At 43.9% G+C, this 19,697-nt stretch overlaps 1 protein-coding gene across 11 annotated transcripts in view; it reads right to left on the reverse strand.

The window, feature by feature from the left end:
- The window catches only part of LOC109871166 (kalirin), a 283,783-nt gene that overhangs the window by 18,221 nt on the left and 245,865 nt on the right, over positions 1 to 19,697 (reverse strand). For 2 of the 11 annotated variants that reach the window (XM_031805730.1, XM_031805735.1), the window contains 15 exons: positions 14,119 to 14,390; positions 12,836 to 12,976; positions 10,653 to 10,771; positions 10,257 to 10,323; positions 9,432 to 9,535; positions 8,784 to 8,853; positions 8,537 to 8,623; positions 8,324 to 8,416; positions 8,142 to 8,192; positions 7,784 to 7,861; positions 6,002 to 6,187; positions 5,604 to 5,775; positions 4,579 to 4,820; positions 3,891 to 4,144; positions 2,117 to 2,252 (listed from right to left, as the gene is read on the reverse strand). In XM_031805730.1, the coding sequence (XP_031661590.1) occupies positions 2,117 to 2,252; positions 3,891 to 4,144; positions 4,579 to 4,820; positions 5,604 to 5,775; positions 6,002 to 6,187; positions 7,784 to 7,861; positions 8,142 to 8,192; positions 8,324 to 8,416; positions 8,537 to 8,623; positions 8,784 to 8,853; positions 9,432 to 9,535; positions 10,257 to 10,323; positions 10,653 to 10,771; positions 12,836 to 12,976; positions 14,119 to 14,390 (2,072 nt within the window). Of the gene's footprint in view, positions 1 to 2,116; positions 2,253 to 2,466; positions 4,145 to 4,578; positions 4,821 to 5,603; positions 5,776 to 6,001; positions 6,188 to 7,783; positions 7,862 to 8,141; positions 8,193 to 8,323; positions 8,417 to 8,536; positions 8,624 to 8,783; positions 8,854 to 9,431; positions 9,536 to 10,256; positions 10,324 to 10,652; positions 10,772 to 11,927; positions 12,024 to 12,835; positions 12,977 to 14,037; positions 14,391 to 19,697 lie in introns of those variants that run through there. The other 9 variants (XM_031805734.1, XM_031805737.1, XM_031805738.1 and 6 more) reach the window with 8 other exon arrangements.

Consider the following 19,697-nt stretch of genomic DNA (forward strand, 5'->3'; position numbering starts at 1 on the left):
TTAAAACAATGTACTCTAACATGCTTAAAATGATAGCTGGATTGGCAGACTTTAGCATAGCATCATTTGGAATTGATATGGGTTTACTTTGAAATGCACTAATACTGTACATTGATACAGAAAGATCATGTAATGTACAGTGCATTTGTATTCAGTATTCAGACCCCTTGATTATTTCCGCATCTTGTTACGTTACAGCCTTATTCTAAAATGTATTAAATAGTCTTTTTTTCTCATCAATCTACACACAATACCCCATAATGACAAAGCAAAAACAGGTTTTTAGAAATGTTTGCACAAAGAAATATCACATTTACATAAGTATTTCAGACCCTTTACTCAGTACTTTGTTGAAGCACCTTTGACAACAATTACAGCCTCGAGTCTTCTTGGGTATGACGCTACAAGCTTGGCACACCTGTATTTGGGGAGTTTCTCAAATCTCTGTCAGGTTGGGTGGGGAGCGTCGCCGTACAGCTTTTTTCAGGTCTCTCCAGAGATGTTCGATCAGGTTTAAGTACGGGCTCCGGCTGGGCCACTAAAGGGCATTCAGAGACTTGTCCCGAAGCTACTCCTGCGTTATCTTGGATGTGTGCTTAGGGTTGTTGTCTTTTTGGAAGGTGAACCTTCGCCCCCAGTCTGAGGTCCTGAGCGCTCTGGACCAGGTTTTCATCAAGGATCTCTCTGTACTTTGCACTGTTCACCTTTCCCTCTTCCCTGACTAGTCTCCCCAGTCCCTGGTGCTGAAAAACATCCCCACAGCATGATGCTGCCACCACCATGCTTCACAGTAGGGATGGTGCCAGGTTTCTTCCAGACGTGATATTTGGCATTCAGGCCAAAGAGTTCAATCTTGGTTTCATCAGTCTAAAGAATCTTGTTTCTCATGGTCTGAGAGTCCTTGAGGTGCCTTTTGGCAAACTCCAAGCGGGCTGTCATGTGCCTTTTACTGAAGAGTGACTCCGTCTGGCCACTCTACCATAAATGCCTGATTGGTGGAGTGCTGCAGAGATGGTTGTCTGTCTGGAAGGTTTTCCCATCTCCACAAAGGAAGTCTGGCGCTCTGTCAGAGTGACCATCTGGTTTATGGTCACCTCCCTGACCAAGGCCCTTCTCCCCCGATTGCTCAGTATGACCGGGCAGCCAGCTCTAGGAAGAGTCTTGGTGATTCCAAACTTCTTCCATTTAAGAATGATAGAGGCCACTGTTCTTGGCGACCTTCATTGCTGCATACATTTTTTGGTACCCTTCCCCAGATCTGTGCCTTGACACAATCCTGTCTCGAAGCTCCACTGGCAATTCATTCGACCTCATGGCTGGGTTTTTGCGCTGACATGCACTGTCAACTGTGGGACCTTACAGTATATAGACAGGTGTATGCCTTTCCAAATCATGTCCAATCAATTGAATTTACCAATAAAGTTGTAGAAACATCTCAAGGATGATCAATGGAAACAGGATGCACCTGAGCTCAATTTTGAGTCCCATAGCAAAGGGTCTGAATACCTATGGTATGTTTTTTTATATACATTTGCAAAGATAAAAAAATTAAAAAACGTTTTTCTCTTTGTCATTATACGGTATTGTGTGTAGATTGATGCAGACATTTATTTTTATTTCATCCATTTTAGAATCACATCACAAAATGTGGTAAAAGGGAAGCGGTCTGAATAATTTCCGAATTCACTGTATAGTGAGATCCAGTTTCAGTGTGTTTTAATTGAACAGCTTATAATACCGTCATACTAAACCCATACTCTGGAATGAGGACTTTCATTTAGGAGATAGCTTCATGGGTTCCAGGACATATGTTATCAAAATGGTGGTTTCACAGTGGCATTAATGTAAACAAAAACTAAAAAAGTGGTTCATTTGAACAAAAACAAAAGTTAGCTTAATCAAAGACCAAAACCACCACAATTCACAGACAAGAAGTCACTTGACTCGTTAGTTTCATGCATAAGGGGGAGTCAAACCAAAGTGAGAGCAGACAGTGAGTGCAGTTAGATGATCATGTTTAAGTGTTGGGAGATTATTAACATCACGGGGACACAGGTGAAGGGATTGGCAGCCAGGGTCATAGAACTCCATCTCCGCTGTTAGCCTGCTTACTCACTTCGACAGTGACCTTGGTGCTGAGAATCTCCTTGGGCTTACGGAGTCCATTCTCAACCCTTGCGTCACCACCCTTGCCATTGATATCCTTTTCTGTCCGCTTTCTCGAGCGCAGGGTATTCCATGAACGAGATTTCCTGTTGTGCCAAGAAATGTACCAGTCAAATCCAGGCTTATTCACAGTGAGGGGAGAGGAGGTGCAGGGGGGGGGGGGGGGGGGGGGTTGAGTGAGGGCTAGCCAACTTTATTGAAAGAAAAGAAAAAATCAGAGTGAGATTGAGATCAAGAGAAAGCAAAAGAAAGAGAGACAGAAATGTACCTTCTTTGTAACAGAAAAACAAAAGGCTAATGTTCACATTTGTATCACAGTGTATTAGGTAATTTAGACACACAAGACAGACACGCTATTTAAATGTGACTTCTCCATACGCTACCATACCTTGATTCTCTTACACCATCGTGGATACACAATTTGTGTCAAAGCAGCATAGTTTGTTTGCGTCTGACCAACCATTCAATGGCTCTACGTTGTCATGAGATTTTCAACGACGCTGCTTTGTACACAACCAACTTTTCTCGAGGACCGGTGGGGTTAGTACAAAATTGAAAATAAAGTTGTCTACTATAATAAAATCGGACTACGTCAACAAAACGGGTAAAAAATAAACAAATCATATAGAAAGTGAATAAAGTGCTGTTGAACTACTCCTAATGTCTTCCCTCCTTTATGTAGATCCCAGAAGTGGTGTTTTGTGTTTTGTCAATGTATTTATACACCACCGGGACCAGGTCCATGAGAATGATGATCACTTTAATAAAGCCCATGATATAGAAATGGTCCATCATTGGGAAGAAATGGATGGCAAGCCACAATCAAACTTGATAGAGATCTTTACACATGAAAATCAACATTAGAAAATAACTGCTAACTGATTTCACTATTCATTTGATCCTCAATGTGAGATAAGAATGGAATCTAGGTCTAATGCTGTAAGAGCAATGGTCAGCGGAGAAAGGTACAGTTTGACTGCAGAGTTAGCGATATAAAACATCTGTTGCCTTGCAAATGAATGCTTACGTCAAAATGGTCTTTTACATATTTCAAATGCATTTCCAATGTCTAGTTACACTACAAGCACAATGATTAACATTGTGACTATCATTATATTGCACAACCTGCCTTCATTAATAATGGATTCTCTTAAATAGTGCAAAATACTTCATACAGGAATGTACTGAAGAGAGTGCATCAGTAAACAAACCAAATTAACGCTTACAGTAAACCGCCAACATATCTGATAGTAACAAAATAAAAGTTCTTAAAATAAAATAAAAACACAATCTGTACAAATTGCCATAGACAATAACAAACTTTCTCCACTTTGAGAAATAGGCTTTAGTCCATCAGGCCGTTCTTTTCCTTTTTCTCTCTCTTTTTTTAAACGTGTAAAGAAAAAAAACGACGTTAGAAACAGAAATGAAAGTCCAGACCAGTCAATTCCACATTGACGTAAGATTTTCTCTGTGCGTCTTCTCTACAAATGAAGCCATGATTCTCTACAGTCCTTTAGCTCTTTTCAGATAATTATTTAATAAGCCTTTACATATATTTAACAAACAAAAAGAGGGATAAAAACATGACCCCTGTGTAGTCCAACATTTCCGAGTTAGTTCCCATTAAGGGGGTTGGGGGTAGGGATTGGAGCAGACAACTTTCACCTCATCCAATCAGAGCAGCTCCGTGGGTGTGGTGGCAGGGCTTACGGGACACTTACTTGATGCTTGCGTCAGCAGCACTGTCTTTGAGCGTTTTAGTGAGGGGTCCCAGGATGTGGCCTGGGATCCAGCCCTCGGCTGCAGGAGACTGGCTGTTGGCAGACCGGTAAACTAGGTACATGTTCTGCTGGTTGGTGGCCATGATCTGCACCATCTCGCCCTGGATCACACAGATCTCATTCTCCTTCAGTGCACTGTAGTCCTGTGTCACCATCATTGTGGAGGACATGCCGTTACATCCGCCGCCGTGCTGCTGGGTGGGGGGTGGGGGTACAGGAAGGAGGATGATTATATTACAACAGTGGAAATCACAGCACTGATACAAACCTGTATACACATTCAAATAACGAACCTTTCAAAAGGGCCTGAGTCATCACATACAGTACAGTACATTGAGTCAATTCCTTAACTCTGACTTCAGTTCTTCTTGTCAGCAAGTTTGAACACTTTGTCTCTTGCTGAAACGCAGTAAAACTAGGCCAGCCATCAGAACTAATAATAGCCTGAATTCACACCTGCAATGTTCCAACCTCCTTAGTTCTGCAGTGCTAGAGTTTTGAGAGGGGGGGGGGGGGGTAACACTAAGACCTGGGTGTGTCCTGGCAATTGGCATTGGACAGAACTGGACTAGACTGGAGTGATCTGGACTGGTGTGGTCTGGACTAGATTTAACTAGACTGGACTCACCCTGGTGGACTCGTAGCTTTCGCTGTGTTTCGTGGGGTCGAAGCAGGGGCTACCGTTGGAGGTAGATAGCTCGAGAGGGGTGGGGGTCCGTCCCGGTCCCGCTAGGGGGGGCTTCTCTGCCCCCACAGAGGAGGAGGAGAGGGGCCTACTGTTACAACTAGGGGGCCGGCTGCCCGATGGGTTTCTGGTGAGGGAGTGAGAACTACCCTTCTCCTTCTGGTACTCAATAGGAGACTGCAGGGCTGTGGAGATAGTCAATTGTTACACACACTAGTTAATGGCAGATAATCCACATAATACCTGTGTATTCCGTGTCAGACAGATGAGGACCATGATAGAGGTGAAAACTACTCTGTGTTGAGGCTGTAGTTAATGATTAAACCATTTTTGATATAGCTAGGGTTGCAAAATTCAAGTACATTTCCCAAATTTTCCAGGTTTTCCAGAATTCTTGGTTGGAAGTTTACCTGAATCAGAAGTGAATGAGCATGAATTCTGTAATCCTCCTACTTGGATTTCTTGAAATTATTCTGGGAATCTTACTAGAATCTTGCAACCCTAGAGCTGGCTAATGACAGTAGAGGTGTTTGATGGCAAGCGGTACCAGAGTGCCACGTCTAGGACAAAAAGGCTTCTCAACAGTTTTTACCCCCAAGCCATAAGACTCCTGAACAGGTAATCAAATGGCTACCTGGACTATTTGCATTGTGTGCCCCCCCCCAACCAAACCCTCTTTTACGCTGCTGCTACTCTCTGGTCATCATATATGCATAGTCACTTTAGCTATACATTCATGTACATACTACCTCAATCAGCCTGACTAACCTGTGTCTGTATGTAGCCTCACTTCTTTTATAGCCTCGCTACTTTTATAGCCGGTCTTTTTACTGTTGTTTTATTTCTTTACCTACCTATTGTTCACCTAATACATTTTTTGCACTATTGGTTAGAACCTGTAAGTATGCATTTCACTGTACGTGACAAATAAACTTTGATTTGATTTGTCAGGCAGGACATTCTCTCACCAGACAGGAAGTTGCTCTGGGCATCAAGGACCTGGCTGACATGTTGGACCCACACCTGCTTGATGTCCAGGTTGGCTGCCTGCAGGGTGAAGCGCTCGGCCGACCCTCGACACGACAGCACAAACTTACACGGGTCATTTTCCACATGCTCCTCCAAGCCCAGGTAGCTCACCTGTTACAATGAAACACAAGCATGCTAACCCATCAATGCACAAATCATTATCAACGAAAAAGTAGGAAATAGGAAATTGTTTTCAGAAACAGCTCTATTAGAAGGTACTGATCTAGGACCAGTTTGGCCTTTTAATCATAATGAATAAGAGGGGTCAGCACTCTGAGACGCTTTGTGAATGTGGGCCCTGACCTTATTGATTGTGGTCGTGGTTGACGTAACTCACCTTGATGCTCTTCTTGAACTGGTAGCCCGGCGTGGATGAGCCCTTGCGGAGGAGCTCGCTGAAGATGACGATCTGCTCAAACAGGAAGACCCTGCGCTCCTTGCTGCGCGACAGAACGCCCGTATCCTGCTCTGTCACGAAGAATGTTTCCTGCTGCAGCAGCTTACCCTGGCTGGTCAGCTTACCCTGGGGGACGGAACAGGAACACACACGCGCAAACACACACACACACAGGTTCAGTTATGACTGGTAGGCTTGATCACCGACAACGATGAGACAGCCTATAGGGGAGGAGGTCATAGAACTGGCAGTGTGGTGCCAGGACAACAACCTCTCCCTCAATGTAAGCAAGACAAAGGAGCTGATCGTGGACTACAGGAAAAGGAGGGCCGAACAGGCCCCCATTCACATCGACGTTGGCTGTAGAGGAGCGGGTTGAGCGTTTCAAGGTCCTTTGGTGTCCACATCACCAATGAACTATCATGGTCCAAACACACCAAGACAATCGTGAAGAAGGCACGACAAAACCTTTTCCCCCCTCGGGAGACTGAAATGATTTTGCATGGGTCCTCAGATCCTCAAAAAGTTACAGAGGATAGTGCATACGGCCCAGTACATCACTGGGGCCAAGCTTACTGCCATCCAGGACCTATATAATAGGTGGTGTTAGAGGAAAGCCACCCAAGTCATAGACTGTTCTCTCTGCTTCCGCACAGTAAGTGGTGCCGGAGCGCCAAGTCTAGGACCAAAAGGCTCCTAAATGGCTTCTACCCCCAAGCCATAAGACTGCTGAACAATTAATCAAATGGCCACCGGACTATTTACATTGACCCCCCCATTTGTTTTGTACACTGCTGCTACTCATTGTTTATTAGCTATGCATAGTCCCTTCACACCTACCTAAATGTACATTACCTCAACCAACCTGTACCCCCGCACACTGACTCGGTACCCCCTGTATATAGCCTTGTTATTGTCATATTATTGTGTTACTTTTCATATTTTTTTTTTTACTTTAGTTTATTTAGTAAATATAACTCTTTTTGAACTGCACTGTTGGTTAAAGGCTTTTAAGTAAGCATTTCACGGTAAGGTCTACACTTGTTGTATTCGGCGCATGTGACCAATAAAGTTTGATTTGATTTGAGTCAACGTCTATCAACACTGGAGAATAAAGCAGTCAGCCATCCCCCATTCTGTCTGTCAACACAGGGGTATTACACGGTCCATCAGCCCCTTCTCTCCTCACCAGGTCATAAAGCTAACAGCAGGCACTTGCGCTTGGTCCGAGACCAGGGTTGCGTCTCAAACGGCACACATATAGTGCTCTGGTCAAATGTAGTGCACTATATTGGGAATAGGGTGCCATTTGGGACGTAGCCCAGGCCATTGTCAAACAGTGCTTTCATCTCCCCACGGTTACAGCAGGCAAGGCAAATCTTTGCTTATCTTGGAGGTCAGAGATTTCATTTAGTCGTGAGTGTCGTCAAAGTGACTTTCACGATGGCTGTGGAGGAACAAACAGACTGAGCCCTGGCCTGGTCGTCCAATAAGACAGGTAATACAGCTTCATTAGTACATTTTGAGAATGGGATTGAAACAAACCTAAAATCACAGCGCTAACTTAACTTCCTGTACACGTATGACATAACAAATCACATCATTTCGTGCTGTTTTCTATTTCATGTATACGCCTTTATTGACTCCCTGGGAAACAGTGGCAATTGCTACTGAGTGGAATATCCTGGCTGAATAAATACATGACATGAAACTGTACAGCACCTCATAGCCTTGTAGTCTGCCAAGATTCATCATGTCATTGCACAGCTTGGGGACCTGGGACATTAAACCAACTGCTTTCTGTAAAACACATTAAGAATGGTGTGAGCATTGAAGTAGATATAGCCACGCTGACAGATACACAACAACTAAGGTTACAACTTCCATTAACTTTCCCAAAAAAGCCTAAGCTTTCCAGAAATCCTGGTTGAATGTTTCCTGGAATCAGGAAGATTTCTGAATTTTCCCCTACAGATTTCATGAATCTTCCAAATGGGATTTCAGAAAAAAAAACAGGTATTTTTGGGAATCCCTAAACAACACATACTCTATAGCTTCAATCGCAAATGGTTTCTGTTACCTCCAACTCTTGGCAATCTAGTCCTGCTTTGGAACTATACTTCAAGAAGTCCTGAAGGAAGATACAAATAAAAAGAGTTAAGTAATTAATAGGGCGAACAATAAAATAAATAAATTGAGTATATCTAAGACTTGCATATTACAGGGTTCCTTGTATGCTGGAGTTGAGAATGTTAGCCTTACCTTTAGAAGTAGCTGATACTTGGTGATTCTCTGAATTGGCTTTATGAGAAAGTCACTTATGCCCAGTCTTGAACTGATCTCTTGCTGTAGGCCCTAAAGTAGAATTAGATGCAAATAGGATTTGGCTTATTAAATTATGCAAAACATATATATATTTTATACAAAGCCCTTCTCAGGCTGCTCAAGAATTCTCAGAAGTGTGGTATAGCTCACCTCGAAAAATGTGTCGTACTCAGCGACGATAAATTCAGACTTGGGCTTGTTCTGGCAGTAAACCACATACATGTGTAGTCGCCTCTCCTGTTCAAAAGGAGCCACAGTATTAGTATATTTATTTTCCAGTTATATGGTTGAAAATGTCTGAAAAATACTTTTAAACCCCAGTAAGTCTGTTAAATGTGTCTAACTTGAAGTTCTACAACACCCATCATCTCATCCGAACAACAAATGAGACACGTACATGTTTTATGAAAAGCTCAGGAAGGTGCTCGTTGTCTTCAAGACATTTCTCCAGCTCGCCGACAAAAAAACTGTGGGAGGAAACATTCTCTCAATCACAGTGTGAGACAAGCCAAAACAGTGGTATATTTTACTACACGCCTAAGTTTGGTCTTCTACCAGGGGTTCCCAACATTTATCCCCAGCACTACCTTTATCACATTTGAAAAATCCCCTCCTTTACATGTTTTTATGATTGCTTACTGAGATGGCTATATTAAATACTCCACCAGCTTGATTTTGTTTAATTTGAGGGAACAAGGAAAATTGACAAACATGTTGTTTTGAAGCTCATTTCCTGCAATTCGACATAGCTTAACAATACTCATGGAGTCTTTTCGGCAGGATATTTAATGATAATAATAATAAATAAGGAAAATAAAGTCTAGATCCGATTTCCCCAAATGTTATTCAACTACCAAATATGTTATGTTATATTATGATCATTTATATGAACCCTCAATTGAATTACACATATTCTCCTTTACAAAAAGTGATTTGATCAATTTATAGCAACAGAGTCACATTGTGGTCAAAAATAGTGCACCACGTAGGGAATAGGGTGGCATTTTGCACACAGCCACAATCAGCAGACTGGTAAACGACTTACTCTCTGTGCCAGTCGTAGATCTGGTGAATATTCCCAAAAACCATTTTGTCTTTTCCTTTCATATCTTCAGGTACTCCCTTCTCCTCCATCTTCTTCATGAACTCCTACAAGGGGGGAAAAAAATAATAATCAGACCGAATTCAGGTCGTGACCTTGATATGACTCGTCAAGGGAAACATGAGAGTCCGACAATAATCAGCAGTGTAAAACTATCATGTGGTGGAAAAAGAGCATAGGATTACTACATATGGTTGAATTCCTGGACTGCATCCCAAAATGGCACCATATTCCGTAATTAGTGCACTACATTTGACCAGGGCCTATAGTGCACTATATAGGGAATATGTTGTCATTTGGGACACAGATCCTGGACGTGAGAAAACCCCTATGCCCTTATCTCCCTATGTAAGACAAAACCATACTCAAATGATGTTTTCTGAACTGCACATAAATATGGTCATAAGTCAGAGAGCTTCTCTGTGACTTTGACATAAATACCAAAGGACACAATGCAAATAGGACGACAACAAGGACACAGCCTGGCTGCTATTCCAGCACCAAACACTTGTATGCGTCCCAAATGGCACCCAAATCCCTATATAGTGGCCCATAGGGCTCTGGTCAAATGTAGTGCACTAAATAGGGAATGGGGTGCCATTTGGGTCGCACACTTGGAGATTTACGACTTCTAAAACTAGAGCAGTGACTGGTCACATTCTCCACTGTTACTAGGACACCACTGTTGCCGCTCTCTCTCTCTCACGCTCCTTCTGCACTTTTGAGGCTGAATAGTCCCCTGCTAGGACGAGATTGTTCTCAACTCACCTCCACTACAATGCCCAAATCCTTGACATAGTCCTTCTCCGTCTGTACCAGCTCATTGAGGACAAACCTGAGGAAAAGGACAAGTGTGTTCAGTGACCTGAATACACACAGGAGGCAGCATTTCTCTGCAGAGTGAACCACCTCTATACACAGTCATGCTACAAACAAAGGGACTTTAACTTGGGAGTGTCAAGAGAGGCAAGGGCCCTAGTTTGTGTGACACTTTCTCTCAAAGTGTGCACTTGAACACTCCCCTTCATGGACTTAAACCCATTGCATTGGTGTAATCACTGGCTGGAGGAAGTTTCCACCATTGTTAAATCCATGATGGGGAGTGTGCAAATGCAAACTTTGGGAATTGGGAGTCAGCCAGAGGTTTAGCTACATGTCTCATACATGCGTCCACGCAGAGCTTTGGCCTTCTGCTCCAGTTCAGGGTTCCTGGGCAGGGCTGGGCTGGTCTGTTCTGGAGGAGTCAAATTGGTGAAGCTGGGATAGGCACCTGGCTCCAGATTCTAACAAGGGGGAAGAGAGAGAGGATATGAAGCCAGAGATCAGAGGTTATAGTCACACAGTCCACTGCTGTGACTCAGGGAGAGGGAACTGATGAGATCACTCTGCTTTAATGAGCTACATAATAAGTCTATGCATCTCAAAAACAGTGTTCGATTGTATTGTGCTCCACGTGGCTCCACGTGCACAAAGCTGAAAGAGAGTTATCAAAAACATTGTCAAATTAACAAACATTTGGCCTCCCGAGTAGCGCAGCGGTCTAAGGCACTGCATCGCAGTGCTAGCTGTGCCACTAGAGATTCTGGGTTCGAGTCCAGGCTCTGTCGCGACCGGGAGACCCATGGGACAGCGCACAATTGACCCAGCGTCGTCCGGGTTATGGGAGGGTTTGGCCAGCAGGATGTCCTGTGGCGGGCCAGGCACAGTGCACACTGACACGGTTGCCAGGTGTACGGTGTTTCCTCCGACACATTGGGGCAGCTGGCTTCCGGGTTAAGTGGGCATTGTGTCAAGAAGTGGTCGGGATGTGTTTCGGAGGACCTTTGCCTCTCCCCAGTCTGTATGGGAGCTGCAGCGATGAGACAAGACTGTAACTACCAATTAGATACCACGAAATTGGGGAGAAAAAGGGGTCAACATTTTTTTTTTAATAATAATTTTACGAACATTCACAAGGAAGCTACTGTGCATTAGATACTCGGAAACGTATCACACGATCTCTCACCTGACGCCATACTACTTAATCTTAATCTTTATCTGATCTGTTTGTGGCAAGAGAGGCTGAGTCTCAAATGGCACCCTATTCTCTATGCCCTATGGGCCCTGGTCAAAAGTAGTGCACTAGGCAGGGAATAGGGTGCTATTTGAGATGCAACCTCTGTTCTATCAACCACATTGAGAGAGGAAGCTGTGTTTTAACTGTCCGGCGCGATAACATGAACATCTGATGTGCATCTCAAAATGGTGGCCCCCAGTCAGCATGACATGGTTGCTTAGTGGCCTTTGAGAAGCGGAAGTTGGAGTGAGTAGATGACGTCAAGAGAAACAGGGGGTTAGTTTAGAGATGGTTAAGAGATTGTCACCGACTGTTAGCAGTGTGCAAAGACAGCGTAGAAATTGCCCAATGGCATTTTGTATTGCATTCACCTTAGCACTTACCATCTTAGTTTGGACCAACTTTTCTATTGCACTGACAAGATCCGCAGCGCTGGGGACATCGGCGGAGCCCTGACGCGCAGTATGCAATGCGGAGGACTGTAAAGGCACGGTTTGGGAGGAAGGGAGTGTTAGTAGCAGGGAGGAGGAGAAAGGGAACAGGGACAGGGAGACAAAGGTAGTTATTAGTCAGGACCTTTGAGCAGCTACAAAAGGCAAGCTTTAGTGGAGAAATGTGCGGTGCTATTGGAATTATACACGAGCTAGATCAGTAAGCAGTAGGCCAGAGACAACTTAGTGACAAAGATTGCGTCCCAAATTATAGTGCACTAGTTTTGACCAGATGCCTTGGTCAAAAGCGATGCACTACAAAGGGAATAGGATGCCATTCGGGACACAGTCCGTGTGGCGTGATCTTGTATATAGAGTCAAGTGAGAGAGTGAACGTGACACAGTGCAACAGTGTGTTAGTTAGGTCAAACACAGTGCAGCAGCTCTTCCAGCTGTAAACCAAGCCAGTGTACATAATGCCTCGCATTCATCAGGGCACAGCAGACACAGACTCCGCTGTAGACACATCTGGTAGTTTGTGGCATAGTGTTGTACTGTACACATAGACAGCAGAGGGGAGGGGGCTGCAGGTGGACACGTCTTATGAGCCCGTGCTGAATGACATAACAGATTCTCTGCGACCAATAAGGTGCTTGAACACAAGTCCATTAACCCGAAGGGAAGATATTCCTTTTGAATTTTTTTTGTTGTATTTTCTCGTTGTTGCTAAGGCTGCGTTCCAAAGGGCACCCTATTCCCTACATAGTGCAATACTTTTGACCAGAGCATAACAGGGTGCCATTTTGGACGCATCTAGAAGAGGTACTACGGTGTCAGAGAGAGAGGGTGTCATGTCATACCTTCTCCTCCTGGGACGAGGGGTCCTTGATGATCTCCATGGGGGGCGGCAGGGGGGTGTGAGAGTCATCCTCGGGCTCCTCCTCTCCTCCGCTCTGCATTCCAGAGGAGGGCTTGGACAGGGGGCCCTCCTTTCTGCCCCTCTGTAGAGATAGAAAGGGTCGAGTCAGGGGGGGGAGCAGGGGGAGTTAATGTGGGCCATTGTCCCAGGGTTCACTGGGGTGCCCTGCTCCACCACAGTCCCTCTCTGTCTCAGAATCACACTGGGAGCCACACAGCCACCCAGTAGGAAGTCACTTCAGGCCTGGGACTGCATCCCAAATGGCACCCAATTCCCTATTATGGAGCACTGCACAATTAGAGAGAATAGGGTGCCATTAGGGACGTGGCCCTAATCACAGTCCCACTGATCGGCGAGATCAAATCATGTGGGACACTTCTGTGACCATTCCTTGAAGTAAAAAAAAAATAAAAAATATCATGGGGCTCCGCTAGGAGTGAGAACAAGGAGTCTACTTTTCAAGGTACTGTGAAATTATACTGTAGCTGTCTAATAACATATGGTGATTATGCATTTCTCTCACTTTTCTATCCTTGTGGGAGGCATCTAAAACATTTAGCAGTGGTTATAGTACAGCACAACATTGCGCTGCAATCCGTACATTTAAAATGGAAAGATATACACTAGTGCACTGACTAAAATTGCTTGAAGGCTCCAATTTACACTGTGATGCCCATTGTTCATGACTTGTGATTAAACCAACATTGCCTATGCACCCTGTAGAATTGTTCCATGGTAATTGGGCTAGGATGTCATAAGATAACATAAACTGCTCCTCCATACATGGGAGGGTCAAGAGATTTTGATTCGCTTTAGATAAGCAATCCTTGTAACGGACCTTTTCCTACAGGTTCAAGAGAAGTTCAACAGTCGGATCTAGAGGAGAATCCCATTGGTTTGGATAACAATGGGTTAAACTGGCGTTGCCTGAGCTGTACTTCTAAATTTGATCCAATCACTTAACCCTTTGTAAAAACTAAAAGAGCCTGAAAGAAGCACAAGTCCACCATAAGCGGTCCCTGAAGGACCGTGATGGACACGTCCCTTAGAAACCCATCACTGTATGTACAGAGACGCGCTGGATGGAGAGAGTGGAAAGAGAGAGGAGGCTGAAGAGGATGCAGAAGAGACGGTGATTGTTACCTCATCTGCGCTCGCGTCCTGCGAGAGAGTTGGAAAGAGAGAGCGAGAGATGCTGTGGAGAGGAGTCAGGACACTCGTTACCTCGTCTACGCTCTCGCCGTGCAGGGTGCTCTCGGGCGGCCCCAGGTCGATGCTCTTGCGGCCATCTCTCTTCTTGTGCTTGTTGGGTAACTTCTTGATGCTGCTGCCGTGGCTGAGGCGGCGCACAGGGCTGGTCAGCCACTTCTTCAGGGTGTTTCCCGAGCGCTTCGGTCCCGGAGAGCTTGAATGGATGGAGCTCTGGGATGCTTGGGGCTGCAGGCTGGCCACCGACTCGGTCTTCGCTCCCTCGGGCCCACTGACCGAGTAGTTCTCTGGAAGGAGATGAGACAAACCACATTTTAGTCTTCAGAATTCCACCTTGACAGCATTCTGTCATACACACACCTTTATAGTACCCAAATACACAGCATGAGCCTCTGAGTCACACACCAGCACTCTCTCGTTGGCTTTGTGTGTGTCCCAAATGACATCCTATTCCCTATAGTGTACTACTTTTGACCAGAGCCCTATGGGCCCTGGCCAAAGTAGAGCACTACATAGGAAATAAGGTGCCATGTTGGATGCAGACTCTGTCCATACACAGTGCTAGCTTTCTGTATGAACTATGCCTTAGTTATCCCTTGCAGTCTGACATCCACTAAGAAATACCAACCTTCCCAAAAGCACAGGGTGAACAGTACACAGTCATTTGTTTATTAACATTGCCCAATGTAATACAGTGTAGGAATGCAGCCATGTGTATACCAACAATACTCAATGGAGCCTAATACTGTATAGGGATGCAAGTCACACAGTGTGCTCATTTCAAGCCTCGGTTTCAGAACACAACACACCTCCTTTTGACCGTTGATATTATTTCTACAAACAGGGCCTGTGACAAATGTTATTTTTTCCCCCTCAAAGATATATTTCCAGTGTGTTAGCTGATAATTATGCACTTTTCTCTGTAAATATTTGATGCTCATGTTTGTTTTAAGCCAGTAAAAAGATAGTGGAAACGTTTACTGGACAGTTGCTTTTCTGACTTTTATGTTAATAAACTGCAGCTTGCTTCATAATTGCTAAAAGGTGGACTAGTTTAGGCTATTACTATTTAACCAAGTTGAAAACATACAGTGCCTTCGGAAAATATTCAACCCCCTAGTATTTTTCCACATTTTATTGCGTTACAAAGCCGGATTAAAATGACTTCAATTGTTATTTATGATCAACAATCTACACAAAATACTCTAATGTCAAAGGGGAAGAAAAATTCAGACATTTCTCAGAAATGTATCATTGCTAGACAGCCATTTTCAAGTCTTTCCAAAGATTTCAAAGCCAATTTAAGTCAAAACTGTAACTAGACCACTCGGGAACATTCAATATCATCTTGGTTAGCAACTCCAGTGTAGATTTGGCCTTGTGTTTTAGGTTACTGTCCTGCTGAATGGTGAATTTGCCTTCCAGTGTCTGTTGTAAAGCAGACTGAACCAGGGTTTCTTCTAGGATTTAGCCTGTGCTTAGCTCTATTCCGTTTTTTAATCCCAAAAAACTCTAGTCCCTAGTCCCTAGTCCTTAAAGATGACAAGCAAACCCATAACATGATGCAGCCACCACCACGCTTGAAAATATAGAGTTCTACTCAGTGATGTGCTGTGTTTGCCCCAAACATAATGCTTTGTATTCAGGACAAAAAGTACATTTCTTTGCCACATTCAAAAATCATGTTAACCACTATTATAGCACACAGAATGAGTCCATGCAACTTATTATGTGATTTGTTAAGCACATTTTTACTCCTGAACTTTTTTAGGCTTGCCATAACAAAGGGGTTGAATACTTATTGACTCAAGACATTTCATTTTTTCATTTTTTATTAATTTGTAATAATATATCAAAACAAAATTCCACTTTGACATAATGGGATATCGTGTGTAGATTAGTGAGACCAAATCTCAATTGAATCGATTTAAAATTCAGGCAGAAACACAAAAAGAAATGTGGAAAAAGTGAAGGGGTTGAACACTTTCTGAAGGAACTGTATGTGCTGTTGGATCCAGACTAGCTCTGGTCTACAGGGCGAGGACATTTGCCTCTGCACTCTGTTACAAAATTCCTCTATGGAAGGATACATAGACCCAAAAGAGAGCAGAGGTCCTCACATAGATCCGACTGGCGCCAGAGAGTGATTAGAGCAAAAGCTCCTGAATTATGTATTAGTCAAACTCCTCCCGGTCCACCACCAGCGAAGTACAGTAGGGTACACCATAACAAAACATTTAACAACAGAACACACAAAAAAAATTTTTTTCTCCCAAATGAACACAATGCTGAAGTATCGTCAGTACTACTAACCATAAAAGCAGAGAGAACATCCATCCCCTTGAGATAAAACATAGCTCGATACTAAAGGAAACATTTGGCCAAGCCATTGAGAAGAAAGGGGAGATATGTTTATGCTGTGGAGGCAGGCCTGCTGTTGACCAGGCCAGCCAGGTCAACCAACATACAAGTCTGTCCATGATGTTGAAAAGACACAGGATGTTGTTATCAGCCGGATAGGGAGATACAGTGGGGCAAAAAAGTATTTAGTCAGCCATCAATTGTGCAAGTTCTCCCACTTAAAAAGATGAGAGGACTGTAATTTTCATCATAGGTACACTTCAACTATGACAGACAAAATGAGAAGGAAAAGAATCCAGAAAATCACATTGTAGGATTTTAATGAATTTATTTGCAAATTATGGTGGAAAATAAGTATTTGGTCAATAACAAAAGTTTATCTCAATACTTTGTTATATACCCTTTGTTGGCAATGACAGAGGTCAAACATTTTCTGTAAGTCTTCACAAGGTTTTCACACACTGTTTCACACATTCCTCCATTGTAGATCTCCTCTAGAGCAGTGATGTTTTGGGGCTGTTGCTGGGCAACACAGACTTTCAACTCCCTCCAAAGATTTTCTATGGGGTTGAGATCTGGAGACTGCCTAGGCCACTCCAGGACCTTGAAATGCTTCTCATGAAGCCACTCCTTCATTGCCCGGGCGATGTGTTTGGGATCATTGTCATGCTGAAAGACCCAGCCACGTTTCATCTTCAATGCCCTTGCTGATGGAAGGAGGTTTTCACTCAAAATCTCACGTTGCATGGCCCCATTCATTCTTTCCTTTACACGGATCAGGCATCCTGGTCCCTTTGCAGAAAAACAGCCCCAAAACATGATGTTTCCACCCCCATGCTTCAGAGTAGGTATGGTGTTCTTTGGATGCAACTCAGCATTCTTTGTCTTCCAAACACGACGAGTTGAGTTTTTACCAAAAAGTTATATTTTGGTTTCATCTGACCATATGACATTCTCCCAATCTTCTTCTGTATCATCCAAATACTCTCTAGCAAACTTCAGACGGGCCTGGACATGTACTGCTTAAGCAGGGGGACACGTCTGGCACTGCAGGATTTAAGTGCCTGGCGGCGTAGTGTGTTACTGATGGTAGGCTTTGTTACTTTGGTCCCAGCTCTCTGTAGGTCATTCACTAGGTCCCCCTGTGTGGTTCTGGGATTTTTGCTCACCGTTCTTGTGATCATTTTGACCCCACGGGGTGAGATCTTGTGTGGTGCCCCAGATCGAGGGAGATTATCAGTGGTCTTGTATGTCTTCCATTTCCTAATAATTGCTCCCACAGTTGATTTCTTCAAACCAAGCTGCTTACCTATTGCAGATTCAGTCTTCCCAGCCTGGTGCAGGTCTACAATTTTGTTTCTGGTGTCCTTTGACAGCTCTTTGGTCTTGGCCATAGTGGAGTTTGGAGTGTGACTGTTTCAGGTTGTGGACAGGTGTCTTTTATACTGATAAGTTCAAACAGGTGCCATTAATACAGGTAACAAGTGGAGGACAGAGGAGCCTCTTAAAGAAGAAGTTCTCTCACAGGTCTGTGAGAGCCAGAAATCTTGCTTGTTTGTAGGTGACCAAATACTTATTTTCCAACATAATTTGCAAATAAATTCATTAAAAATCCTACAATGTGATTTTCTGGATTTGTTTTCTCATTTTGTCTGTCATAGTTGAAGTGTACCTATGATGAAAATTACAGGCCTCTCATCTTTTTAAGTGGGAGAACTTGCACAATTGGTGGCTGACTAAATACTTTTTTGCCCCACTGTATGTGCTGCTCCAGTCAATCCTATTGTGGCAAACAAAAGAGGGAGAATAACACTTCTCGCGGGTGCCATTTGGGACTTATTCAGTGCCTTCAGAAAGTATTCAGACCCCTTGACTTTTTCCATATTTTGTTATTTTACAGCCTTATTTTAAATGGATTCAATTGTTTTCTACAGACAATACTCCATAGCAAAAACAGGTTTTGTATTAAAAAACTAAAAACTGTAGTATTAGACCCTTTACTCTGTGATTACAGCCTCGTGTCTTCTTGGGTATGACGCTACAAGCCTGGCACACCTGTATTTGGGGGGTTTCTCCCATTCTTCTCCACATGATCCTCTCAAGCTCTGTCAGGTTGGATGGGGAATATCGCTGCACAGCTATTTTCAGAGCTCTCCAGAGATGTTCGATCGGGTTCAAGTCTGGGCTCTGGCTGGGCCACTCAAGGACATTCAGAGACTTGTCCTGAGGCCACTCCTGCGTTGTGCATAGGGTCGTTGTCCTGTGGAAGGTGAATCTTCTGAAGTCCTGAGGGCTCTGAAGCAGGTTTTCATCAAGGATCTCTTTGTACTTTGCTCTGTTCATCTTTCCCTTGATCCTGACTACTCTCCCAGTCCCTGCCGCTGAAAAATATACCCACAGCATGATGCTGCCACCACCACCATGCTTCACCGTAGGAATGGTGCCAGGTTTCCGCCAGACGTGACACTTGGCATTCAGGACAAATAGTTCAATCTTGGTTTCAGCAGACCAGAGAATATTGTTTCCTTTAGGTCCTTTAGGTGCCTTTTGGCAAACTCCAAGCGGGCTGTCATGTGCCTTTTACTGAGGAGTGGCTTCCGCCTGGCCACTGTACCATAAAGGCCTAATTGGTGGAGTGCTGCAGAGATGGTTGTCCTTCTGGAAGGTTCTCCCATCTCCACAGAGGACCTCTGGAGCTCTGTCAGTGTGACCATCGGGTTCTTGCTCACCTGCCTGATCAAGGCCCTTCTCCCCCGATTGCTCAGTTTGTCTGGGTGGCCAGCTTTAGGAAGAGTCTTGGTGGTTCCAAACTTCTTCCATTTAAGAATGATGGAGACCACTGTGTTCTTGGGGACCTTGAATGCTGCAGAAATGTTTTGGTACCCTTCCCCAGATCTGTGCCTCGACACAATCCTGTCTCGGAGCTCTACAGACAATTCCTTCGACCTCATGGCTTGGTTTTTGCTCTGACATGCACTGTCAATTGTGGGAACTTATATAAACAGTTGTGTGTACTTCGAAATCATGTCCAATCAATTGAATTTAACACAGGTGGACTCCAAGTTGTATAGACATCTCAAGGATGATCAATGGAAACAGGATGCACCTGAGCTCAACTGAGTCTCATAGCAAAGGGTCTGAATACCTACGTAAATAAAGTATTTCTGTTTTTGCCAACATTTCGATAAACCTGTTTTCGATTTGTCATTATGGGGTGTTGTGTGTAGATTTAT

Source organism: Oncorhynchus kisutch, linkage group LG26, assembly GCF_002021735.2.
Source record: "Oncorhynchus kisutch isolate 150728-3 linkage group LG26, Okis_V2, whole genome shotgun sequence".
NCBI lineage: Eukaryota > Metazoa > Chordata > Actinopteri > Salmoniformes > Salmonidae > Oncorhynchus > Oncorhynchus kisutch.